At 42.0% G+C, this 20,160-nt stretch overlaps 1 protein-coding gene across 1 annotated transcript in view; it reads left to right on the forward strand.

Annotated features, from left to right (window-relative positions):
- The window catches only part of LOC118375193 (plectin-like), a 114,385-nt gene that overhangs the window by 59,138 nt on the left and 35,087 nt on the right, over positions 1-20,160 (forward strand). The window contains exons 5-19 of the mRNA XM_052505005.1: positions 1,870-1,947; positions 2,640-2,732; positions 4,862-5,028; positions 12,913-13,028; positions 13,161-13,267; positions 13,615-13,734; positions 14,110-14,205; positions 14,372-14,499; positions 17,116-17,209; positions 17,479-17,633; positions 18,345-18,677; positions 18,832-18,907; positions 19,010-19,171; positions 19,443-19,547; positions 20,030-20,125. Of these exons, the coding sequence (XP_052360965.1) occupies positions 1,870-1,947; positions 2,640-2,732; positions 4,862-5,028; positions 12,913-13,028; positions 13,161-13,267; positions 13,615-13,734; positions 14,110-14,205; positions 14,372-14,499; positions 17,116-17,209; positions 17,479-17,633; positions 18,345-18,677; positions 18,832-18,907; positions 19,010-19,171; positions 19,443-19,547; positions 20,030-20,125 (1,926 nt within the window). The remainder of the gene's footprint in view (positions 1-1,869; positions 1,948-2,639; positions 2,733-4,861; positions 5,029-12,912; positions 13,029-13,160; positions 13,268-13,614; positions 13,735-14,109; positions 14,206-14,371; positions 14,500-17,115; positions 17,210-17,478; positions 17,634-18,344; positions 18,678-18,831; positions 18,908-19,009; positions 19,172-19,442; positions 19,548-20,029; positions 20,126-20,160) is intronic.

Raw genomic sequence — 20,160 nt, forward strand, 5'->3', positions numbered from 1 at the left:
CCAACCCAACTCTGCAAAAAGGTTGAGCTGAGCATCACTGAGTAGGGAATGAAGATATGAGATTGTCCTTTTTGTGTTCGATTTTGGGATATTGTGTGGTAAATGACTGGTAGTCCCTAGTCATTGTGCTGTGATAAGCTATGTGGGTGGAGAAGGTTTCTTGTTTACTTATTTAAGTTATAATGCCTGAGAAGTTGGTGTTTGTAGGATATATTGGCACGGGTGTCGTTAGGCCTGAGACAAGTCAATTTAACCTCCAAACACCGGCTTCGGAGACATTATCACTTGTATACAACTGGTTACCAACATATTCATGATGATTGACATATTTTCATTAAACACATTATTTTGATTAATTTATTCACACTATTTCATCCTTCAACTAGATATAGTCCCGACACAATTCTAGGGTTGCTATCCAAGCCGACTGGTCATTCGTTCTATCGGTTCGGTAGCCAGAGACGCGACCCAGTCGCTCAGTCTATTTGTTCTGTATCAAATCAAATCAAATCCAATGTATTTATATAGCCCTTCGTACATCAGCTGATATCTCAAAGTGCTGTACAGAAACCCAGCCTAAAACCCCAAACAGAAAGCAATGCAGGTGTAGAAGCACGGTGGCTAGGAAAAACTCCCTAGAAAGGCCAAAACCTAGGAAGAAATCTAGAGAGGAACCAGGCTATGTGGGGTGGCCAGTCCTCTTCTGGCTGTGCCGGGTGGAGATTATAACAGAACATGGCCAAGATGTTCAAATGTTCATAAATGACCAGCATGGTCGAATAATAATAAGGCAGAACAGTTGAAACTGGAGCAGCAGCAGTCAGGTGGACTGGGGACAGCAAGGAGTCATCATGTCAGGTAGTCCTGGGGCACGGTCCTAGGGCTCAGGTCAGTTGAAACTGGAGTGTCTGTGTGGTTCATTCTAAATGTTCCAATGTTCTAATCCCTTGCTTGCTATCTAGCCAGAATAACAGCAAAGTAGCTGCATTTGCATTTGTTTAAGATGTTTTCTAGTGACATTTATTTGGATACATCCATAACAATGAGCTAATGAGGCGTGATATTGCCTGGCAAAGAAATATGTGCTTTCGACCCAACTCCCGACACGTTCATTACTATGGGACAGCTGAAGATCGATTTTGAATATTGAAACAAGGTTGCAAATTTCAGAGAGACAGACAGCAATGTTTAAACAAATCTCTGCTGTTGAAAACAAAATGTTAGTCTAAAATAAATGTGAGAATGTCTAAATGTTTTTCTATAGTGGAGATCAAGTTTATAAATTGTCTGGCTGGACTGACGAGACAGTGGATTGTGCAGTCAGAAGGAACAGAGTAAATATGCATTTTAACTTCATAGATTTAGCTGGTGGTAACTTGTGGAATTGACACCGGCTAGAATGCGGTTTTAACCACCCAGCATTCAGGATTAGACCCACCCGTTGTATAAAAAACATTATGAATAAAGCTGGGATATTTCCTTCAGTTTCAGCCCTAGATCATTTCATGTTCAGTCTTCTAGTTTCGTCTGTGCCCTCCCTCCAAGTCTTTGCGTATTAGTCTGAGTTCTGAGAAAGAGATGCAGGCAGGTAATGACTGGAGCGGAATAGATGGGATGGTATCAAATACATCAAACACATGGTGTTCAGGTGTTTGGTGTTATTCCATTTGCTCTGTTATTATGAACTGTTCTGTAATGTCCATTCAGTGTGGTTGATTATATAGGACCATGACTGCTGCTTGTTATCCATATAAAATGTTTTCTCAATCTGAAATACTTTGCCTGCAGTCATGGGGCCTTCTCTTCCTTGCCCTATTGGTATTGTATGTGCTGTCTCTTCTCCCTCTAAAGTTTGTTCTCTTCTCACAGCCCAGGGAGAAGGGGCGCATGCGCTTCCACAAACTGCAGAATGTTCAGATCGGACTGGACTTCCTCAAACACAGACAGGTACAATGTGATGATTAATTGCGTCAATCAACACTGAGTCTACAAAACACTAGGAACACCTTCCTAACGCTGAGTTGCTCCCCATTTTGCCATCAGAACAGCCTCTGTTCTTCAGGACATGGACTCTACAAGGTGTCAAAAGCGTTCCACAGGGATGCTGGCCAATGTTGTCTCCAATGCTTCCCATAGTTGTGTCAAGCTGGCTGGATGTCCTTTGGGTGGTGGGACATTCTTGATACACACAGGACACTTTGGAGCGTGAAAAAAACAGCAACATTGCAGTTCTTGACACACTCATACCGATGTGCCTAGCACCTACTAACATACCCCGTTCAAAGGCACTTAAATATTTTGTCTTGCCCTCTGAATGGTGCAATCCGTGTCTGTTGTTTTAAGGCTTAAAAATCCTTCTTTAACCTGTGTCCTTCCCTTCATCTATACGGAAGTTGATTTAACAGGTGACATAGCTTTGACCTGGATGTCACCTATGTCATGAAAAAAGCAGGTATTACTAATGTTTTGTACCCTCAGTGTTTTTTAACATATTTTTTTCACTTTGAACTGATTCTCATAATGTAAACTAACAGTCCCAATACCTTATAATTCATTAGATAACCATTTAGATACAACTTAATCTAGAGGGACAATTTTCTTTAAGATGCTTGTACATACTTGTGTCCCCTTTGTGACAGGTTAAACTGGTCAACATCAGGAATGATGACATCGCCGATGGAAACCCCAAGCTGACCCTGGGCCTGATATGGACCATCATCCTTCACTTCCAGGTATATCATGCTTCACTCATAGCATAACAACAACCAATATGTTTATTATCATTAAAATGATAAGCCTGGCCAGGGTGATGGGATCCAGGTACAACATCCTATAACCTCTTTGGTATATTTCACCTGGAAGGATAATTTGTTATCCTTGCCTATAACAGTAGGAAAAGCTACAGTATGACTTGTCTTGGCCAACTAATCAATTCCCAAGCCCACCACTTATGTTGACAGAGCAGATTTGAGTAAAATTCAATTATTCCAAATCGGCAACTTTTAGCATTTGGCACCCACTATCTATATACAACTCTACTACTCATGATTACCATATGTCTGAGGGATTTCAGACTGAACATTGAAAAAACATATTGAAACATTTATTTGAAGACCATGTGAGGTTTTCATCCTCAATATAACTCGGATGGAACTTATTTCTCCCCGAATGGAATACGCCAGGAGCATTTGGTTATTTGTTTAGCAGTTGAGAATATTTTGAAATATGGAAAAAGAAGGGCACAAGGATATTTTTTGATGCTATAATGGGTATACTGATTATACTGGGACTAACATCATGTGGGATTCCGTCCACTTCAGGGGGACTCAGTGCTTCCCGTTGACAGGCAGGAGAGGTGGGTGTGGCAGGTAGCGGCTCTAGTCCCACTATTGGCTATACTTATTTTTTGATGAGAGGACCCCATAGGTCTCCGGTCAAAAGAGCACACTTTATAGGGAATAGGGGGCTATTTGAGATGCAGACTCTATGTTATTTTAGTCCTTTGAGTCCTCTCATCAAAACATGATGCCTTGATGAAGTGGAAGGAAGCAGGAATCTCTTTAGATTCTCATGAAGGTGAATTGAGAGGTCAGAGGGCCTCTTTCAATGTGGTGTGAGTCACATCGTGAGAGTGTACATAGTAGTGGGGTTCCCCCACTACAGAGAAGAAGCGAAAGGGATGAGACGGTAAGTCCTAAATATTTTCGCTCTCCACCCTTACCATAACAAAAACCTGAAAGTAATATTAGAACGCCTGACAGTGTGCCACATTGGAAATGTCACATTGGTCATAAAGACATCTTAGTTGTTCTAATAAAGCCCAATAAAGTCTCTTGCTATGACTAAAATCAACCATGACTCCATTGATCATCTATTTTTTCTTTGGTTATTGTTTTATTTTTGGTGGTTGAGAGGGGTTGAGTTACGCGTAGTATTTCTAGCATGGCATGGGGCGGCAGGGTAGCCTATTGGTTAGAGCGTTGGACTAGTAACCGGAAGGTTGCGAGTTCAAATATGTTGTTCTGCCCCTGAACAGGCAGTTAACCCACTGTTCCTAGGCCGTAATTGAAAATAAGAATGTGTTCTTAATTAACTGACTTGCCTGGTTAAATAAAGGTTAAAAAAACCATAAATGATTTAACAATGCATTGAACACAGTACGCAATGCACACATAGTATTGAGCGGTTGAGCATCAGAAACAAAACACTAAAGTAAACACAGCTCCACCATAGACTGCTGAGGGAAATAGACTGCTGAGGGAAATAGACTGCTGAGAGATTCAAAAGGATGTACCTGTGACTCATAGCTTTGTCTTCCATCTTCTTTCAAGCAGGAATTCACTGCAGTAATTTGCTTCACCTTCAATTCTGTACCCCATGGATGTTTTTACTTTCACAAGTTGGATTCTGCACCCAGGAACATAAAGCTGTTCAGGAGGGTTTCACAGCAGTAAACTGCAATGAATTCCATATGCTTTTTACATCTGACTGTTGGTTATTCAGGTTGAAAATGTATCATCTGCCTGGATCAAATCAAGTGGCTTTGAACTTTAAATCCATGCATAATGACTAAAGCATGTACAGTTCTCTTCCAGTATGTGCACTTTATCCACAGCCCTTAACCCTTTTTGCCAGCCTTTTTGCCAAACCAGCACACCTTGAACCATCTATAACAGTGTTATTCAGACCTACAAGTTGTGCAGGTTTTTGATTAAGCCCAGTACCAACACACCCGATTCAAAAAATGTACTAATCATCAAACTAGTTCAAATCGGATGTGTTAATACTATTGGGATACCCTATGGATCCCACAATTAACGAATACTCTATAGCCTGCCTTACCAATACCAATACCCCCCAGATCTCAGACATCCAGGTGAATGGCCAGTCAGACGACATGACGGCGAAGGACAAGCTGCTGCTGTGGTCCCAGCGAATGGTGGAGGGATACCATGGAATGCGCTGCGACAACTTCACCACCAGCTGGAGGGACGGCAAGCTCTTCAACGCTGTCATACACAAACACAGGTGAGATGCAGCCTTGAAGAAGTATTGTTGAGGTGATCTGACTGGGGATTGAGGAAATTATGGGGTCACGGATGAAGGTTGTGCCAGGGGGCTAAATAGACATGCAATAATTTTTTTTTTAGCTATGCCTGATCATGCGCTTGCCTGAACTTGCTATTATATACATCCTTTGGACGTAGTGAACCCCTGTGATCCTTGCAAGTTTCCACATACATGTTATGTTTTCTTTATTACTATACACACAAAGAGAGGATTGTGAAATTCATAGTTGCTGTGCACTGCAGAAAGGCTGACTTGTTCAGGTAGTTATGTAAGGGTGTAAAAATCCCTGTCAACTGAGGAGGGGTCACCATTTATAGTTGGATCGAAATTATCCAACAATTATGTAGAAATGTTGAATATAATAATAAACTACATTTAGCAATCTGACTCCAATATTATGTGAATAAATGCAACAGGCCCTATGCCTCCCTAGAGGATCTAGTCATGGTAGTTAGCCTTGCGTCACCACTTAGTATGACTATAATGAACGTGTCTAATTTGCACCGTTACGCAATTATTAAGAGACTAGATACAAATAGCTAATCCTGGTGGCCAATGTTCTGGCATTCATTTATTGAGGCAAGCAGATCAGGGATGTCAAGGTGTTACTCAATCATATGCTATGTGTATAGTGTAAATAACAACTACCAATAGATCTACTAAATTATTAGCGTATAGTCAATAAAATAATTACTCTGTAAAATGAAGAATGCATTTACTCAATTCAACTAATATAATTTATTAGCCACGAAAGATTTAACCCTCAAACTATTACAGTGTACATTTAGTGATGCTAGAGGCGTCACTACAGACCCTGTCCGTGATTTGAAGTACCATAGGGCGGCGCACAATTGGCTCAGCATCGTCCAGGTTAGGGTTTGGCTGGGGTAGGTCGTCATTAAATAAAGGTTACATAATTTTAACATTTTTTAAATTATCGCTAAGACCTAAGATGGTGACACGTCTTCAGTTCAGAATATTCTCTAAGAGAAAAACGTATGGAGCTTTCTGACAAGTTCTGAAATTCACCATCCTTTTTCCCAATTCAAGCAAAATTTAAATTTCTTTGCACTTTGCTAGAAAAACAATAGACAGGAACAACACACCCAGATCCTAATCGAATCAACTAAATTTAAATGATTGGAGAGCACCCATGTGTCACTCCTCTTTGAAATCTCCTCAGTCCACCGAACAAATAACACAGTTTCCCTGTAACAATAAATCCATAGCACTTACTGTACAATAAAGTATATCAACATTTGAACTTGAAACAATCCAAACATAAATCAAATAAAAATGTATTTGTCACATACACATGGTTAGCAGATGTTAATGTGAGTGTAGCGAAATTCTTGTGCTTCTAGTTCCGACAGTGCAGTAATATCTAACAAGTAATCTAACAATTCCCCAACAACTACCTAATACCCACAAATCTAAAGGGGTGAATGAGAATATGTACATGTAAGTAAATGGATGAGCGATGCAATAGATAGATGATAAAATACAATATACACGTGATATTAGTAATGTAAGATATGTAAACATTAAAGTGGCATTATTTAGAGTGTCATTAAATAAAGTGTCTAGTGATCTCAATGTGGGCAGCAGCTTCTCTGAGTTAGTGATTGCTGTTTTTCAGTCTCTCTTTGATGCACCTGTACTGACATCACCTTCTAGATCCAGGGGTCCCCAAACTTTTTCCTGTGAGGGCCACATAACTTTTCCCTTCTCTGATGGGGGGCCGGTGTCAGTTTGTAACAGAAAAAGTGTGACGATCGTAGGGGAGCTTAAAAAATGTATTGTTTTCCAGAAAGCCACGCATAACCAAATAACCCTTTCCAGGTTCTTTACAGAAAAAAAGTCAGGAAACAAATAATAACACTATTAATGAAATAAATAATAACTAAATAACCCTCTCTGAGTTCTTCACAGAAAAAACAGGAAATAAATAATAACTAAATAACTCTCTCTGGGTTCTTCATAGAAAAAAAAGCCATGGAACATTAACTTTCTGTCGTGCCATGCACAATCTTAACAGATAAAAGTTCAGCTCAGTTGTCAGAGCAGAATCTCTCTGACACATATGAGCAGTCTCTTAAAGTTCTTGTGTTCCTTCCTTATAATCCTTTTGTAGGTTCCAGTAGGCTTGTAGACACCGCTGTTTGCAGCTCTCTCTCATCAACTTCCCTGTGAAAACCACAAAAGAAGCAGGTTGAGAAACTGAACTAAGTGATACAGCACCTACACAGCACAATACATTTCACTACCAGTATGGTTGTAAAGATGGATTTTATCCCAGTAGATTTTATTATGATTATATTTGTTTATGCTCAGAATGACTCATTCAAGTCAGAAAAGTGAGCTTATGTTCATCAGTGTGAACTGTGGGCCTGCATCTGGCTGGTGAGAAGTTGAATATCAGGTTCCATTCTAGTTACAGCCAGTCTCAAGCACTGATGCAAATGTTCATCTGTCAATCTTGATCTCATCGGGGTTTTCAGCAGTTTCATGCGAGAAAAGGTTTTCTCGCAGATATACTTGCTGCCAAAAACTGTGGACATTTTCATTGCGTGTTTTTTGATGTTTGGATATGTGTCGTTTGGGAGGGCGGCATAGAAGTCAATGAGACTGTTGGGCTTGAATGCGTCTTTCAGAACATCACAGTTCTGTAACTCAGCCAACTCAAACTGATATGAAGGCTGGGCTTCATCAATGTCGGCAACAAAGGGGTTCTGAAAAAGACGGATTTCTTTTGCATGAACATGTAGTTCACTGAATCGCACACCGAACTCCGCCTTCAGCATTTCCAGTGCTTCCACGCACTTTTCAGCTGGGAACGGGACCGTTGGGTTCTCTGTCGACAGGTTTTGGGTAGCAGGAAGATGGACGAAGTTGCGCTTTTTCACTTGTTCCAAAAGCAGCGCTAATTTCACCTCAAATGCTTTTATGTGTGAATACATGTCGCAAATGAGTTTCCCCTCGCCTTGTAGCTGCAAGTTAAGGCTGTTAAGTATTTCTGTCACGTCTGTTAAAAATGCGAGGTGCCATTTCCATTCTGGGTCGATCAGCTCTAGGACCGTTTTGTCTTTTAAATGAAGAAATGCGTTAATTAACAAAAAAATTATCGTTTGTCCACTGCAGCTTAAATACCCTGCATTCTGAATCAATGTTTCTCTTACCTAACCTTTTCGCCATTATTCCGTTCTCTCTTTGACAGGGCCAGGCCTAGGATTTTTTTTCTGGAGGCCAAATAGGAAAAAAATTCGATAGCGTCTCTGGTATTGTTCAGAGGGCCGGGCCAAATGTGCTGACGGGCCGTATCCGGCCCGCGGGCCGTAGTTTGGTGACCACTGTTCTAGATGGTAGCGGTTTGAAAAGGCAGTGGCTCGGGTGGTTGATGCCCTTGATGATCTTTTAGACCTTCCTGTGACATCGGGTGCTGTATGTGTCCTGGAGGACAGGCAGTTTGCCCCGGGCGATGCGTTGTGCAGACCGCACCACTCTCTGGAGAGCCTTACGGTTGAGGATGGTGCAGTTGCCGTACCAGGCTGTGATACAGCCCGAGAGGATGCTCTCGATTGTGCATCTGTAAAAGTTTGTCAGGGGGTTGGGTGACAAGACAAATTTCTTCAGCCTCCTGAGGTTGAAGAGGCGCTGTTGCACCTCCGTCACCACACTGTCTGTGTGGGTGGACCATTTCAGTTCGTCTGTGATGTGTACGCCGAGGAACTTAAAAAACTTTCCACCTTCTCCACTACTGTCCCTTTGATGGGGATAGGGGGGTGCTCCCAGTGCTGTGTCCTTTGGCCCATGATCATCTCCTTTGTTTTGTTGACGTTGAGAGAGAGGTTGTTTTCCTGACACACTCCGAGTGCCCTCACCTCCTCCCTGTAAGCTGTCTCATCGTTATTGGTAATCAAGCCCACTACTGTTGTGTCGTCTGCAAACTTGATGATTGAATTGAAGGCGTGCATGGCCACGCAGTAGTGGGTGTACAGGGAGTACAGGAGGGGGTTGAGCACACACCCTTGTGGGGCCCCAGTGTTGAGGGTCAGTGAAGTGGAGATGTTATTTTCTATCTTCACCACCTGGGGGGCGGCCCGTCAGAAAGTCCAGGACCCAATTGCATAGGCCGGGGTTTAGTCCCAGGGCCTCCAGCATGAGGATGAGCTTGGAGGGTACTATGATGTTGAATGCTGAGCTGTAGTCAATGAACAGCATTCTAACATAGGTATTCCTTTTGTCCAGATGGGATACGGCAGTGTGCAGTGTGATTGCAATTGCATCGTCTGATGACCTGTTGGGGCGGTATGCAAACTGAAGTGGGTCTAAGGTGGCCTGTAAGGTGGAGGTGATATGATCCTTGGTTAGTCTCTCAAAGCACTTGATGACAGAAGTGAGTGCTTCAGGGCAGTAGTCATTTAGTTCAGTTATTTTTTACCTTCTTTGGTACAGGAACAATGGTAGCCATCTTGAAGCATGTGGGGACAACAGTCTGGGATAGGGAGCGATTGAATATGTTTGTAAACACACCAGCCAGCTTGTCTGCGCATGCTCTGTGGGCGTGGCTAGGGATGCCGTCTGGGCCAGCAGCCTTGCGAGGGTTAACATGTTTAAAGGTCTTACCCACGTCAGCAACGAAGAAGAGGGGGGGGTGGGGGGGCAGTCCTTGTCAGTGGGCTGCGGCGGTGGTAATGTATTACCCTCAAAGCGGGCAAAGAAGGCGTTTAGTTTGTCTGGGAGCGTGACGTCGGTGGTTTTCTTTTTGTAGTCCGTGATTTCCAGTAGACATACATCTCGTGTCTAAGCCGTTGAATTTCGACTCCACCTTGTCTCTGTACTGGCATTTCGCTTGTTTGATTGCCTTGTGGAGGGAATAACTACACGGTTTATATTCAGTCATATTCCCAGACCTCTTTCCATGGTTAAATGGAAGGTGAATCGAGCTTTCAGTTTTGCACAAATGCCGCTATCCATCCACGGTTTCTGGTTAGGGTAGGTTTTAATAGTCACAGTGGGTACAACATCTCCAATGCACTTCTTTATAACCACACTCACCGAGTCAGTGTATAGGTCGATGTTGTTCTCTGAGGCTGACTGGAACATATTTCAGTCCGCGTGATCAAAACCATTTTGAAGCATGGTTTCCAATTGGTTGGACCAGCGTTGAATGGTTCTCGTCACTGGTACATCCTGTTTGTGTTTCTGCCTATAAAACTGTAGATGGTCGGATTTTCCGGAGGGAGAGCGGGCTTTGTATGCATCGCAGAACTTAGAGTTGCAGTGATGTAATTCATAGTAACATTAATTTAGTGGATTTCATCTGTCCAACGGTGTCCATGCTCCCAGGGTTTTGGGGGAATGTCCCACCCCAGAGAAAGCCACAGATAAGTTGTGTTTGACCCCTGTGATAGCCCACAAATGGTCAACCATCCAAATGGCATAAATCGTGATTGAGTCATCACGCTGGTTCTCAGCGCCTGCAAGTCGCTAGAGTCGCAAGTATCACCTCATCTCATTCTTCCGCTACAGTTATGCAGTCAGTTGCAAGTACTTCTCGTTATTTTATTTGTTTTCATTTGACATAGCAATCATGCATGACCAGGTATGCATTCAAGTACATAGCAATAATAAATAATAATAATAATAATAGATGTAATTTGTATAGGACTTTTCACTACAGCAAGAAACAACAAAACCCAACATTTCAATTAGCCTATTGACAGTTCTGGGTGAAAGATCTTCCACGGTCATCCACCGAGGCAGGTAGGTGCAAATCCAACACCTCACATAGCAGTAACATTCAATCTACAATGAAAAAGTTGGCTAAATGTCTGTGTAAAAAGAATATGCATAACAACTACCATAAGGGGTCAGGATAGAGTTTGACAAGAGACTTTTCATTTTTGCACATACTGTACAAACACACACCCTGTATGCTCACACACTACACACAGGACTCAGGAGAAAGGCACAGGAGGTGGCTAGGCGAGGCAGCTTTGTGGTTTTATTTAGTTGCATGAAAAGAGAGAAGATTGTGATTGAGGGTGTGTGTGCCATGAATTTGAAAATAAGATGCCCACAGGGGCTGTGCTTTTAAGTCTCAGCAAGTAGCAGCACAGCTCAGGTATGCCCAGGTGTCTCAGGTGTGTCTGCCATACAAACTTCACACAGACCAAGAACAAGACAGAAGCACACTCTGCAGAACGACAAAGCAACAAAGCAGTCTGGACTCACGTACAACTAATTGAACGAGAGAAATGCATGAGAAAGTAATCTCTCAATTCTATGACCGTCAACAGTCAAGTCAGTCTTGCACATCATCTAGCCGTGGAAAGGGGATGCTACATCTGAGCTAAATCTGAAAAACATCAGTCATAGTCTCATTCATGGATGGATTTGTAAGACTGAAAAGGAAAACTGCAAGAGGAGAGTTTAGACACTGTTGCAGTTGAGGACACACACCATCAACATGATGCACAGTCTAAAGAAGAAGTTCCGCTCCTCCAAGAGACGGTTGAACAGCACCTCCAGCAGCACCCAGGGCTCTGTCAGTGACCTGGAAGACCGGGTTGTCATGCTGTGTGAGGACATCTCAGCTGAGAGTAGCACTTTTGACTCGAATCGGGGGTTCCAGAACCCGGGGGAGTTCTCCTCCAGCCGAGGTTCCCAGATCGGGGAGCAGGAGGCAGGGTCTGGGTCAGGATCAGACCCACGCATAGTGCACCTGAACAGAGACAGACACTCCTATAGACAGGTCCTCTACTCTGATATGGAGCACTACCCCAGGGGCCATGGAGACTACTATGTGCAGAGAGTCGTGCAAGGGTATGCAGGGTTTATGTCATTGTTTCATTAAGGTGGTGGTTGGGATACATTTTGATAGCCGAAACGGCTATGCTACTTCTAGACATTAGTTATTTTCTAATAGGGAATATAATAAGTTATGCACTTTTCGCCTATTGTTTACAAAGCCCCTGTATTTTGTTTAACCACGCTAGGCTAAATCCATTGGAATATATGAGATGCCCTGTGCTCATTCCAAGCAGTCAAATCTTGTATCTGCACACTATTTGACTGCAATTAGCTTTATTGGCAGTGTACATGGAACAAGTTGTACATGGAATTTCAAACGAATTGGTTGTTAGTAGGAGCTCTTGTTTTTGCCTGCCCCTGTCTGTATAAACATTCCTCTGAGAGAGGAATGTCGATAAGTATCTAATGCAGTCAGTCCATCACAATTAAACTGCCTACAGCAGGGTTCCCCACCTGGCGGTTATTTTTGGGGGAATTTTCATTGTTGGACATAAAAGACACCATGAAATCAGCTCCAAGGGATATTCATTTTGGAAATCTGTTCCCAAATATTCCCATGCATAACAGAGAGATATGTGATAGTATACAAATCCAAGCAAGGTTTGAAATGATTGTGTTTTGGTCAAATATTATATCTGTTTCGGCTTCTTGCAGTCAATTTTCAGGCTACAAGTTAATTATAATTGTGTTCCGGGCCCCTGATCGTTCGCTCAAGAATCTAGTTGATGATCCCTGGCCTACAGCAACAAGCTGCTGGATCAGTCAATGGGTTTGATTGTTTTACAGATGCCTGACAGGGGCAAAATGATGTAGGCCATAACAATATTATATATATTATTATATAATTATATTATGTTTTATCCTCGTGTTTTTAGAAAATAACCTCAATTTATTGGTTTTACCTGAATGTTTTGGGGTTGCAAAGATGAATATAATACAACCATTTGTCCTATATCCTATAAGAAAATACAGTGTCTGAGATGCAATTTTATAGTTTTAATAGTCTTTTCTATGTTCTGTCCCCAGCCCTACTCTGATTGACATGAGTAAGGTGTACCGACAGACCCATGTAGAGAACCTGGAGCAGGCCTTCAGTGTGGCAGAGAGAGACCTGGGAGTCACTCGGCTGCTCGACCCAGAAGGTAAGGGAACTCACTTGTATCGTTTTCTCAATTACTCCCAATACTATTATTGGCGTATTTGTATGAATACTTGCATTTATCTTTTTCTAAAATCACTTTTTAACTGGTGTTCATTGTCTCCCCTCTATTAAGATGTGGATGTGCCACACCCAGACGAGAAGTCCATCATCACATACGTCTCCTCCCTGTATGACGTCATGCCCCGTGTACCTGACGTCCAGGATGAGGTGAAAGCCAATGTAAGTGTCGTCTTCTTGGAACCATATAGGCCATCACCACTAGGGGGAATCCTCCTGGTCTCACCTTTGAGATCACATCTTCCCAAAATGTAAGATGTCTTTGATGCTCCGGAGTGAATTTTCCCTTAAGTACAGGTATAGGATCAGCTTCTCCTCCCCCAATACTAACATTAACCATTAGAGGGGTAAATGCAAAACTGACCCAAGATCAGCATCTAGAGGAAACCTCAACCTACACCATGTTTAACCAGTGGAGTGATGTTTAATATGGTGACTACCCACAACTGATTTAGTCTATTCAACCTTTCTCTAAATGAACCCTTTTCTGTCTCCTGTGTGTCCCTCAGGAGCTGGAGCTGCGCTGGCAGGAGTACTATGAGCTGGTGACCCTGCTGCTGCAGTGGATCAGACACCACATCATCGTGTTTGAGGAGAGGAAGTTCCCTACCAGCCATGAGGAGATTGAGGTAAGTCTCCTCACCTATTAGGGAAATCTCTTGATACATGTAAGTGAATATTCTGTCTGCTCCAAATGTGTTATAATTGTCTTAGAGACTTGATGTATGACAAAGGCTATGTTCAGTTGTAACAGTTAATTAATTTAGCATAATTTTTTCCTATTGGGGCCAGTGGGGTAGCAGTTATGGAAGTGGTCTGCAATGAGAAAATAAGTCACTGGTAAAGGGTACTAAAGCCTCCATAATTTATGTCTTGCTTGGTAAGGAAATAATCTACCTGTTTGTCTCTGATTTCTGAAAATTGTCTGAGCGATGTGATGAAACAAGAGCTTCGTATGTTTAATTGTCATGTTGAATTAATTCAGCAACATCTTAAAACCACAGGTTATTTGGCGCCAGTTTCTGAAGTTCAAGGAGACAGAGCTGCCTGCAAAGGAAGCAGACAAGAATCGATCCAAACACATCTATATGTCTTTTGAGGTTAGCAATTAAACCACGAAAAGGAGAAGAAGGTGCAAACCACAACGGCCAGTGTGAATGTTGGGACACATCTGAAGAATAGTTAAATAATCTAAATGCATCAAGTAAATGCTGGCCCTTTTTTGAAAATGTTCCCGCCTGTGCCTGTCGTTGTCTGTCCTTGTAGGGTGCAGTTCAGGTGGGTAATGTCAAGGTTCCCCCTGGGTACCAGCCTATTGATGTGGAGAAGGAGTGGGGTCGTCTCCATGTAGTCATACTGGAGAGAGAGTGTCTTCTAAGGACAGAATATGAGAGGTGAGACTGCCATTATATGTACGTACAACACTGTGGAGGGTCAATGATGTTTGAGATTATACCTTCATCTTTGAGATGATGCTGAATTCCGTTACAGATGTTTTTGTTAGATGCAGTTCTGAGGAGAAATTCTTGATTTGGGAACTCTGTCACGTGGTGTTTCTGTTGTATTTCAGTTGTTAAATTAGAAGCTCAATGTCTATTAGAAGTAACACATTAAACAGGACATAAAACATTGTAAAAAAGAGCATTCACACCCAAAGGCCTCTGTAACTACAGTACCAGTCAAAAGTGTGGACACACCTTCTCATTCAAGGGTTTTTCTTAATTGTTTTACTATTTTCTACATTGTAGAATAATAGTGAAGACGTCAAAACTATGAAATAACACATATGGGATCATGTAGTAACCAAAAAGTACAAGTCCAAATATATTTTATATTGAGATTCTTCAAGTAGCCACCATTTGCCTTGATGACAGCTTTGCACACTCGTGGCATTCTCTCAACCAGCTTCATCTGGAATGCTTTTCCAACAGCCTTGAAGTTCCCACTTATGCCAAGCACTTGTTGGCTGCTTTTCTTTCACTCTGAGGACCAACTTATCCCAAACCATCTTAATTGGGTTGAGATCGGGTGAGGCCAGGTCATCTGATGCAGCGCTCCATCACATCTCCTTGGTCAAATAGCCCTTACATAGCCTTGAGGTGTGTTTTGGTTCATTGTCCTGTTGTAAAACAAATGATTGTCCCAATAAGTGCAAACCAGATGGGATGGCGTATCGCTGCAGAATGCTGTGGTAACCATGCTGGTTAAGTGTGCTTTGAATTCTAAATAAATCACTGACAGTATCACCATCACACCTCCTCCTCCATGCTTCATGGTGGGAAACACACATTTGGACTCATCAGACCAAAGGACAGATTTCCAACGGTCTAATGTCCATTGCTTGGGTTTCTTGGTCGAAGCAAGTCTCTTCTTCTTTTTGGTGTCCTTTGGTAGTGGTTTCTTTGCAGCAATTTGATCATGAAGGCCTTATTCACTCAGTCTCCTCTGAACAGTTGATGTTGAGATGTGTCTGTTACTTGAACTCTGAAGCATTTCTTTGGGATGAAATCTGAGGTGCAGTTATCTCTAATGAACTTCTCCTCTGCAGCAGAGGTAATTCTGGGTCTTCCTTTCCTGTTGGTCCTCATGAGAGCCAGTTTCATCATAGCACTTGCTGGTTTTTGTGACTGCACTTGAAGTAACTTTCGAAGTAACTTTCAAAGTTCTTGACATTTTCCAGATTGACTGACCTATGTCTTAAAGTAATGATGGACGTGTGTTTCTCTTTGCTTATTTGAGCTGTTCTTGCCATAATATGGACCAAATAGGGCTATCTTCTGTATACCACCCCTACCTTGTCACAACACAACTGATTGGCTCAAACACATTAAGAAGGAAAGAAATTACAGAAATGAACATTTAAAAAGGAACACCTGTTAATTGAAATGCATTCCAGGTGACTACCTGATGAAGCTGGTTGAGAGAAGGCCAAGCGTGTGCAAAGCTGTCATCAAGGCAAATGCTGACTACTTTGAAGAATCTCAAATCTCAAATATATTTTGATTTGTTTAATACTTTTTTGGTTACTACATGATTCCATATGTGTTATTTCATGGTTTTGATGTCTTCACTATTATTTTATAATGTAGAAATGGTAAAAAATAAAGAAAAACCCTTGAATGAGTACGTGTGTCCAAACTTTTGACTGGTACTGTAACTATGTGGATCATAACCAGTTTGGTGGATGTGAGAAGACATTGTGAGATAAAGATAGCTGGACAACCACATGATGATTCACTGAAAGATCCAGAACTTATGTCTGGATCTAAGAGTTCAAAAACGTTCAATAATGTGATTATTTACGTCATAAGTAAGTTATTATAGGACCATCCTTACCAAATCACAAGAAAGCAGGGCATATGTAATTTTTGTTAAGGGTTGGTCCCTCATCACAAGACTTCCCGTCTTAAAGTAAGCAGTCAGGGCAGTAGTCAGGGAAGCTACTGTGGGCTGTGAGTCACAGCACAGCTAACCTCACAAAACCTTATCGCATTACAACATCCTATGGACTGTCATCATAGCAACTGGGGAGGACTAGCTATCAGAGAATCCATCATGGCCTTTGCCAGTCAGAGCTACGGTTTAGAGTATTTACTTCGCAAGAAGAAGGTGAAGAAGGAGTGAGTGTTTTACCCTGCCTGCATAATGTTTCTGAGAAGATTGTGTAATGTTTGCTCTAATTTGCCGAACGTCTTTTCTCCAGATATTTGTATTGATGCTCTTGAAATTTATTGAAATTTATGTCCATTGGATTTAAATTTATACCAACATTATTATTTCATTATATCGTTATTTTACTAGGTTGTCCCATTGAGGTCAAAATGCTTGTTTCACAAGGGATCTGGCCAAAGGGCCACTGTTGTCTTTGAGTAAAGTATTACCAGTCACGATTTACATTACCATCATCTAGTTATTTCATTACCTCTTTAGACAATACCCCAGCCTCAGAGCTGATTTAGGAGAGACTGTGGAACATGTGTTGACCTGATGTGTTGACCTTTGACCCTCAGGCTGGAGCGGCTGCAGAGGATTGTCAGTAAGGTCCAGATGGAGTCTGGGTTGTGTGAGGAGCAGCTCAACCAGGTTGAGGGTTTGCTACAGATGGTGAGTCTCACACCCTGCCGGGGCAGACAGTCACAGCCAATGTAGACTTTATAATGTACAATCTGTGGCCCTACAGATTTGTCACCACAAATCCATGCTGCTAGACTGACTAGTCAATGATACAGTGATTGAATACCCCACAGTTATGTGAGATTGGATGTGTTCGGATGTTCAAAAGCATTCTCAGGCTCATGGACTGATGTCTACTAATGCTGTATTCAAGATGGAACACATGGTGTCATAGTGTTTATACTGTATATATGTTCTAGGATCTCCATTTGCTGAGCTCAGCAAAGCCTGCTAAGCACACAGCAGAGGTAGAGACAGACCTGGACAAGGCAGAGGGCATGATCCGGTACCTCTTCAATGACGTGCAGCTGCTGAAGAACGGACGCCATCTACAAGCTGAACAGATGTACCGCAGGTCAGAACAACCACTGAGTAAAACCACATCAAAATAAAATCTAACTTTGTGTCACAATACAACTGGTGTAGACTTTACCGTGAAATGCCTGCTTACGAGGCCTTCCCAACGATGGTTAAAAAATAATAATAATTGTAACACAAAATAAATCAAATAAAATACACAAGAATGGAGCTATATACAGGAGGTACCTGTACCAGATCAATGTGCAGAGGTATTTGAGGTAGAAATGTACTGTACATGAAGGCAGAGTAACGTGACTAGGCATCAGAATAGATAATAGTAATAGTAAAATAAAGAACAGAGTAGCAGCCGCAAATCATGACTGTAAAAGTGTGTGAGTTTGTAATGTGGGTGTGTGTGTGGGAGGGGGGTAGTAGTGTATGTGAATGTGTGTGTGGGTTTTTGTGTTGGAGTGTCAATGTAGTGTGTGTGAGTGAGTGTGTATATATAGTCTAGTCAGTTTGAGTAGGGTCAGTGCAAGTCAGTACTGATAGTTCGGGTACCATTAATTGACTATTTAGCAGTCTGGCTATTCCGCAGTCTTATCCACTCAGAGCATTACTGTAATATTGTGAGGCCTTGTGTGACACGCGATGAAACCTAAGCGCTTACTGTATTGTTAAACCAACTTGTTAAATCCAATTGATTGAAATACCTGTTTTGTTGTCATTGAACAATTCAGCATTGTTTCTCCTGTTTTACCTCCAGAGTGTACCGTCTCCACGAGCGGCTGGTGAACCTTTGCAGTGAGTACAACCTGAGCCTGAAGTCCGGAGTGACTGCCACCCAAATACCCATGTCCCAGATGCAGACCCTTCAGCAGGTTCCAATGAGGGTGCATCCCGAGCTGGATGAGGTGACCCTGTGCTACATCCAGGACCTGCTGGCTTGGGTTGAGGAGAACCAGAGGTGGGTGGACCAGGGGGAATGGGGCTCGGACCTGCACACCGTGGAGTCCCGGCTGGGCAGCCACCGCGGCCTGCACCAGTCAGTGGAGGAGTTCCATGCTAAGATCAACAAAGCAAAAGCAGACGAGGTACAGTGTGAAAAACTACCTGGGATGGGATTGGAGTTAGGGGAAAATTAGACTGAGTCATAACATCATTGATCCTCTTTGGTTACTGCCAAAATGATCGCTTCTTTTTTTTAGCCATGCTTCTTCTCTAATCTTTCGTATTTTTCTATTCCCCTTCAGTCAGCTCTCCCCTGTCAGCAAATGTGCCTACAGAGACTACTTACTCAAGCTGGAGTTGCATTATAGCAAGCTTCTGGTAAGTTATTGACTCAAAATATTAACGTACAACTACAAATTTTCAACAATCTGCCATTTATCTAATGCTTCTCCAATCTCATTGTAATTCTTTTCTCCTCAGAGTTCTTCCAAGGCTCGTCTGTGCAGCCTGGATGAGCTTCATGCCTTTGTCACTGCAGCCACCAAGGAGTTGATGTGGCTGAATGAGAAAGAGGAGGAGGAGGTTAACTATGACTGGAGCGAACGCAATACCAACATGAATGCCAAGAAAGACAACTACTCGGTATGGCTGTTCTCATCCTCACCCAACCTGGAAAGTTCAACATTAGCTAAATAGAGTTAGGCACAATACAGATCTTGTAGGGTAAAGTAAAAAGGTACTGCACTGTACAGAACAGTAGTACTCCCATCTTTAATTTGATTTTGATCAGATTATGTTAAATTATTATTTTGACAATGAAATGTAATTTATTATGATTAGGTGGATGCACTTTCATATCTAGTAATATCCCCCCTAATGCCATAACACTCTGTTTTTTGTTTTTTTGTTTCAGGGGGTGATGAAAGAGCTGGAGCACAGAGAGAAGCGGGTCAACAGTGTCCAGATCCAAGGAGACAAACTGCTGAAGGAGGGTCACCCTGCCAAGAAGTCTGTAGAGGTGAGAACACAATCACTAGAGTTTCTAAGTTGTTGTAATTTCCTGACCACTATACAAACACACACATTACAGCAGGGGTTGTTAACAGGGGGCCCATGGACCAAAACCGTCCCACAAGTGATTTGTTTTGCCACCGCAAAGTTTTTCAGATTTTCGTTTTTGGTTAAAAAAAATTCAGCTAAAAAAATGTATTCAGAAAATATTTACCCATTAATAAAATTAAGATTTGTGATTGTTCCTCAATGTAATCAAGGTATGAAATGATCATGTTATTTTCAAATACAATCTCTTTTTGGGCTTACTTGTGGTGAATTTGCGGTGTTCAAATTGTTGTAATTATGTTCTATCTGCAAAAATCCGCATAAATTGTCCTGCATTACAGTATATATTTAACATGGATTTGACTTTGTCTTTTATTTCTAAGAGCAGAGGATATGAGAATAGGTGGTTTTTTAAGCTATTTCTTTCTCTCCCCACCAAAGGCCTTCACTAAAGCCTTGCAGACCCAGTGGAGTTGGATCCTGCAGCTTTGCTGTTGCATCGAGTCCCACCTGAAAGAGAACACTTCCTACTTCCAAGTATGCCAACTCATATATCCCCCTCAGATAGTCCA

Source organism: Oncorhynchus keta, unplaced genomic scaffold (assembly GCF_023373465.1).
Source record: "Oncorhynchus keta strain PuntledgeMale-10-30-2019 unplaced genomic scaffold, Oket_V2 Un_contig_2186_pilon_pilon, whole genome shotgun sequence".
Lineage (NCBI taxonomy): Eukaryota > Metazoa > Chordata > Actinopteri > Salmoniformes > Salmonidae > Oncorhynchus > Oncorhynchus keta.